Source organism: Pyrus communis, chromosome 14, assembly GCF_963583255.1.
Source record: "Pyrus communis chromosome 14, drPyrComm1.1, whole genome shotgun sequence".
In the NCBI taxonomy this organism is placed as follows: domain Eukaryota; kingdom Viridiplantae; phylum Streptophyta; class Magnoliopsida; order Rosales; family Rosaceae; genus Pyrus; species Pyrus communis.
In genome coordinates this window covers 9,124,758-9,131,967 of record NC_084816.1, presented here as the reverse complement: position 1 = coordinate 9,131,967, position 7,210 = coordinate 9,124,758, and the positions used below count along the sequence as shown (strand labels likewise).

General features: G+C 37.7%; 1 protein-coding gene across 1 annotated transcript; it reads right to left on the bottom strand.

Annotated features, from left to right (window-relative positions):
• On the bottom strand, positions 1-2,179 carry LOC137716508 (protein NUCLEAR FUSION DEFECTIVE 4-like). The gene has a single exon (XM_068455963.1). The coding sequence runs from the start codon at positions 1,965-1,967 to the stop codon at positions 288-290; it is 1,680 nt and encodes a 559-aa protein (XP_068312064.1). The 5' UTR covers positions 1,968-2,179; the 3' UTR covers positions 1-287.
• Positions 2,180-7,210: the final 5,031 nt, after the last annotated feature.

The window sequence follows — 7,210 nt, the reverse complement described above, 5'->3', positions numbered from 1 at the left end:
CGCCAAAACCGGCTACATGGTAAAAGAAATAAAAATGGGCCAATTGTAAGTGAAGAAACCACTGGTGAGAAACCCACATATGAATCATATAGCAATTGCCATTGGCTTACAAAATACATTTTTCAGTAGTAGTAGCACATATATCCTGACAAGCTTTATTGTTCACCAGGAAAATGTCCAAGTGCTTCTTGGCCCGCTTCATGCATCTCAAGAATCTCTATTCCAACAATTCTTAGTTCATAACAGATCAAACTCCAAATGTTCACCAATGCAAGAGAAAGCAAAATCTATGAATCCTCTGCTTCGTCTCTAAACTTCTTATAAATATCACCTTTGTAAAACTCTCTTGTCCTCACCACCAAGATCAATGAAACAAATGCACCAAAGAATGTTACAGCAGCCAAAATTGAGAAAGCCAACCTATAACATTGGCTCCCAAGACAAATCAGCTCCTTCACAGAAGACCGATCCCTCCCACTCTTTGCCAACTCCTTCAATGCCTCTCTGTCATACAGCATTCCTGTGACCTTCACATTCAGAATATAGGACCCGAGGGGGCTGGCAAGCTGTCCACAATTGAACAATGTAGAGTAGTACTTGAGCCCAAAGAGCTCGGAAATGATTGCGAAAAGCAACGGCAATTGGGCACCGAAAGAAAATCCGATGATCACGGATGCCACATAGACCGATCCCGGGGCTGGAAATGCAATGAGGAGGTGGCCGACACAGGACAGAAGAAGAACAAGAGTCATCATTAGGGGTCTGGGGACTTTCCATTTTACTAATAGGCTTTCGGAGACAAACCCCGAAAAAACCCTCCCAAAGTAGTTCCATATGCTCACTAATGACACAAATGAGCTTATTGTTTTTGTTGGGTATCCAAGAGACTCACCAATCTGCCCCAAATTGTCTACTGCTGTCAAACTTGACCCGAGTCCACATAGTGTTGCGATGAACAATATGAGCATGTCGACGCTTAGCAATGCTTGTAAGATTGTGTAGTCCTCTCCTCTTTTTGGTTTGTTGAATACATCAGCAAAACAAGAAATATTTGTTTTCTTTTCTTGCTCATCTTTCGCTTCAATTGCTTGTGCCGGAAGTTTCTCAACGGTTAACTCGGTTGGAGGATCAACAGGTTGCTTCATGAGATTCCAGAGGATTAACTCCTCTCTAATTGCAATCCCAAGAGGGACGAAAAGGAAAAAACAAACCACGGAAACACTTCCAGCATAAGCAGCTTGTGAGAAATTAATCTGCTTTTGAAGTATAATCATAGCCATGAGGAAAACAGCAAGACCAATTGAGACATAGAGGAAATGGTAAAACACTCTAAGCTCATTGGGTTGCCTAACAAGCTTCATTGGCCTAATGGTGTACACAAAAACTACCGATAGCGCAGCAGGAAGCCAAGCAATGAGAAGAATCATAGATTTCGAATTGTTTCCGTAAACCGCCAAGTAAATTTGGGTGAACATAGCTCCACTGAGTCCAGTAAACCCCTTTAACAATCCCAGCATAACGCCGCGACTAGCCGGGAAATTCTTGACACATGTGACAAGAGCTCCAGTGTTTGCAAAATTCTGAGAGTTGGCACCAATGCAGATGTAGAGGCACATATGCCAAACTTTAGGTTTTGGGATTTTGGCAGTGACAGCAAGCCAAATCATGAAGTAGCCCGTAAAGTTCAAGGCTGAGCCAATGAGGAGTACAAACCATGTTGGGGTGACTTCACCAATGAGCCCTGAGAGGACACCAACATTTGCGCCAAGGTCCTTGAAAGACCCTAGCAGGTTGAGGGTGGTTTGGTCATAGCCAAGAGAGGACTTGATCTGCTTGGAGTAGACACCAAAGAGGTAAGTAGCTCCAGCTCCTGCCATGATGAGAAACGAGGCAAAAACTGAGAACCATCTTCCTTGAAGCACGTGGATTGCAAATCGAAATGCTTCACTCCCTCTCTTGGTGCTCATTTTTCGCGGTGTCGGTATAGGGGTGCGCTGTTTTTGGTCGGGATAAACTGCAAAGGAAATTTAGGAGGTGTGGCTAGCAAAAATTTGTGTAACTTTTTGGTGAAGATCCGAGGAAAAGGAAATTTGGAGACTGGTTTTTGGATTGGTTTTGATTCAGATATTGGAAGAGGTTCATTTTCTTTCTAGTTTCTAGTACAAAAGGCCAAAGGGGGTGTAGTATAAATAAAGCCTAGTGAGTGATCTAGTGGGAAGGTTGGCCTTTATTTAAGGATTTATTGTATAATAATCCCGATTAAAGTGTTCTCTAATCAACTATGACTGCTTTGATTAGTGTAATCCAGTTGGCTTTTAATCTTTGGGTTGACTGTTGGACTGACATGGAGTCTATGAGCCAGATAATCTTTATCCTGTAACCACATTTTCTATTCACTGTTGCAATATCTTCATTTGCCCAATGTCACCGACTCACAGATCTAATTAATGAGTTAATTTTAAGGCTGCTCGGTTTCTTTTGACTTTCATGGCCATCGGGTTTTTCATACCCTATATATTTCTACGACACTGATAATACGATTTGTCACGTAATAAATATTGTAAAAAATACAAAAATATGAAACTCATTACATAAAAATTTTTCTCACTAAAAATTTACTTCTTATGTTCAATTTCATGAGTTATACTATAACTCAATGTATTTGGGCACATGATGCTAATCACAATTATTGACGGGTGTGTCATTCACTATAAGCACTACAAACATTAATGGATATTATGCTAACGTCATGCGCTCGCATACGACTAACATTAGCATATTCTCTTATTTCTACAATGTATTTATAGAAGTTGTGTGACAGATCTTTCACATTTGATGAATTAGCTGTAGAGTGCAGCCCATATTCAATTATATTGTTGAGAATGAAACACACATTGATGGGAGGAGGAATTTTGCATGAGCTTATAGGTAGTTGGGTTACTACTCATATTGTCAATTAGTTTTATGGTAGAACCCGAACTTTCTTCATATATCAATAAAAGTTTGGTTTTCAAAATGAGAAATGCTAAGGAGATTTCTCTCAAAAGTAAGATTGTTCATGAACTATTTGCCACCTCACGTTTTTGCATAATATTTTATAATATTAGCATGAAAATTAACGTTAAACAGCAAGATAACAAAGAATTTATAAAAAATTTCACTTTTAAAAAAAACCTCCGTGACGTCTCTCCTTCAAAATTATTAAGCCTTAAATCATGCTATTTTCTTTCTTGAATATTATACTTGTGCTTCTGGCCAGCTGATCGGTTGGCACAAGCACCAAAAACCTTATTACATACAAAGGATGGCGTCATCTTATCGTATTGAAGAACATCCATGAATGACATGATTGTGATATTGAAACAACATAGGCAAATTACACCAAGTAAAAGCTGGATTGCCGGCCAAATACAAAAAATTAGGGATACCACAAATGTCACCTTTCATAAATTTATTTTAAATTATTAGCAATTTTCACCAATAAGTTTATAGTAACATCTGACACTGCAAATTAACTATTTTGCAACGAAATGAATAACGAATGTTAATGAAAAATCGAAAGTCGCCACCCATGATCCGGCATAAGCATGCATTAAGGATGACATCATATGGAGGATAATTCTTTCCGCATTATATTGGTCGACAAGTAAATTTAATATAATAGTATGCAATCCAATTATGACAAAGCTGAAGCTTTATAAATCCAGGCCAAGGAAAAGGCAATATCCACCTATAAATATAATGTTGACCTGCAATAAGCCACATTTCTTGCGTGTCTCGCCCACCACCATGAAAATCTGTTCCACATTTAGAGTAAGATTCTTCTGCAAATAATGAGTGCAGAAAATGACCAAGTTCCCAACACTGAAATACTTGAACTGAGGGGGACATGAAAGCTTCATCATATGCTACTACTTACCCTTGATACATTCCTTTGTCAGTCATTAGGTTGCAACCATAGAATCCACATAATTTAACCTCTAAAGCAATATTATATTGTATTCAGGACAAGTTTGTAATTTTGAAATCACATAGTCTTTTTAGCGTGTGTGACTTCTTGGTTACGTTTGGCACGTTTGTTCTATATATATTGTTAATGATTTCTTAATATATTTGTATTACCTTATAAAATCCCCCCTTTATTGCATCGTTAACTTTGGATCTTGTACTTCTATTTTCTGTGTTAAATTACATCGATTTTAGTTTACATACAAATTTTTTTAGTAATGTTAGAGAGGTCATATGATCAACATCCAATGAGACCAACTCATTAATTGATATGTCATATACACACCGTTTGCTGATGTATACTACCGTGGTAGTTTCCTATCATGTAAACATCTATTGCCTTTTCAATGTAATCTATAAACTAAAAATGTTTTAACTCTAAACTCTAAACTAATTTCTATGAAAGGCAAGTACTGCATCATTTTACGCTGGTTTGGGTGTCCAAATAGGACATTTCAAATTCACAATTCATGAATATATTTTATTATACAACCAATATTTAATCTCAATGACGTTACTCTCTAATAACTATTTACCACGAGTTCAAAAAATAATACTATTTATCTAATAAACGATTGAGACGTGATATAAATTTGATGAAATAAAAGTATCCCTCCAGTTCATTGGTTTGTGTAGTTGACTTATTAGGAGCACTATCTCCACCAAAATAATTCTTGGGGTCATTGGCATTGCAAATTGTCCAGCTTGGGTGGTTATTTTGAATCTTCGATGGCAAATCTAAAAAAGTTATCAAAATATTCTTGAGGGCCATCTTTAGCCACTGTAAAGACTCTTGAGTTTCCTTCAAAGATATTCGTTTTCTGAACTGATCTATTTCAAATTAAAATCTCTTGTGAAGAAACACACTATCTCCACCATATCTGGAGCTGATATCAATCCAACTCTCCAGAACAACATAGCCATATAAGATTTTTTATTGCTTAATTAGGTCACAACCCACAACCATGTCAATCATAGGCAACCCTCGTGACTCACAAAATAAAAATCTGTGGAGGAAAAAAGACGCATGAAATGAATCTGAGAAGATTGGGTCATTGGCTTCATCCAAATATATTTTTCATCACGAGGAGTATAGGAGTGTATATCTTTATAACATATCCTAGGAATAATTCGTCACGGGTTTTAATATGAACAAGGAAAGTAGTGTTTGTGGAGACATAAACTAATCATATTTAATAGGAGAATGATATGTGAACTATATGTTTTATATGACGGGTCTACCTTTGACATTGTGAGTATACCACAAATTAGTCCCTAAGGAATATGACGCAATCTACTCTAAAGTAATTGGGTTTTTATGTCACGAACGGATCATGAACTCTTTGGGCCGCCTGCTATTGGGCATGTCTGGTCTAGTGATGGTAGGGCACCAACTCTCCGTAGTCTCTTCTTGAGTGTCCGGTGGAACTGTGTTTTAACCAATAATGACCTTCAGAACTATGACTGGCAAGACTGTAAAGACTAACCTACATCATTAGAGCAATTCCACCCCTAAAGACTTTGCGTCAGCACCCAGCCCATTTATCCACTCAGTGAACAGTAATAGACCCCAATGAATAGTAATAGGCCAAAGCATCTCCACCCCTAAAATAATGCGCTGGCACAAACGATCTCCACCCCTACAAAATGTGCTGGCACCCAGCCCATTTAAAATATTATTAATTTTTTATAAAATAATAAATAATTTTTAAATTTTTTCTGTATTTTAAAAAAAAAATCATAATTTTTAATAAATTTTAATGTTGTTAATTAATTTGGACCGTTGGATTTGAAAAATATTCAAATCCAACAACCAACGAGCTGCCACGTGGCCAACGGTCATAATTCTGACCGTTAGGCCCTTTTTTATTTTATTTTTGGGGGAAAAACGTGGACCATTGATCTGTGATCGGACAGTCCAGCTTAAAAGTGAAATTCAAATTTTTTTTTATCGTTGGAAATCCAACGGTCTAGAAAAACTAGTCATTGGAAATCCAATGGTATAGAGTGGGCCACGTCACTAAGCCCGAGTGACATTTGAGTGCACCTGCCAGCAGGCCCTGCCTCTGATTTCTTGTCTGCTACTTGCGCCCACGCGCCAAGCTCAAAAAACCAGACGGGCCGGTCCCTTGGTCAGTCGATTTTAGGCTGGCCTGGAGATTGGCTTGGGCTGGGTGCCAGTCTATTCCACGGGCTGGAGTGGATTGGCTAAGTCCGAGCTTGTTTTTTCCACTGGGTGCTGGCCTCTTTTGCTTCCGATGGAAGTGCTCTTAAGGACTGCTTAGTATGCTACGCAACCTCCCCTCCTAGTTGTCTGCTAGGGCTTTTTCCTATAAATAGCTAGGTCAAACTCAAGAAACAATAATCGTTACTTACTACTCAGAACACTATCAAATTCTATTTTTGTCTCTCATCCAAACACGTGTTACTTCAATGAGGCAAACCCTAAGAAAAATATAGACTAGACATCATGAATACATCGTATGGCTTTGATATGTTTTTCCATTCAGTACTAATAACGAGGTTCACTAATATAACTAATTTAATATATATTCTTTTAAGATTTTTTTTATTAACATCCTACAATCTTATGAATACACTTCACTTTTTTTAATTCTCGTCGAACTTTCTCTTTTCCCCTTGTTTAAATCTGAAGGAAAAAAAAAATAAAAAAAATAAAAAATAAAAAATAAAGTGAAACAAACCCAACACCCACCAATGCACCACCATGTTCCCTTCTTGACAGCCAAACAACATGCACCACCATTAACAAAATTCCATTGATCTTAATATTTCAATTGTTACAAGAAGATAGTCTTGATTACTTTGTGCACCCAAACATATGATGACCCAATAATTACAATTAAAGAATGCTTCTATGCATGACGCACTTCCCCATATGTTCCCGTGCCCATAGTCATCAAGTAGACATCCTTGATTTCGGTGTCTGAAATTGCAGTTCCTACAAGCTATTAAAGGCCTCGCAGAACGAGAGGGAGGGAGGGAGGGAGGGAGGGAGGGCTAGGAAGGGAACGAAGTGTCAAGTGTGGATTGACGAAGTGGCGGAGGGTGAGAGAGATATCAGTTAGGTGAAATAATATTTGAGATTTTTAGTGTTTTGAACAGATGAGGTGTCTTCACTGGAAGTAGGATAAAATTAGAATTAAAAATATAAAAAAAATAAAAACACACACACACACAC

Coding starts and splice junctions, on each gene's coding strand:
- LOC137716508 (XM_068455963.1), bottom strand. CDS start 1,967: ATGAGCACCAAGAGAGGGAGTGAAGCATTTCGATTTGCAATCCACGTG.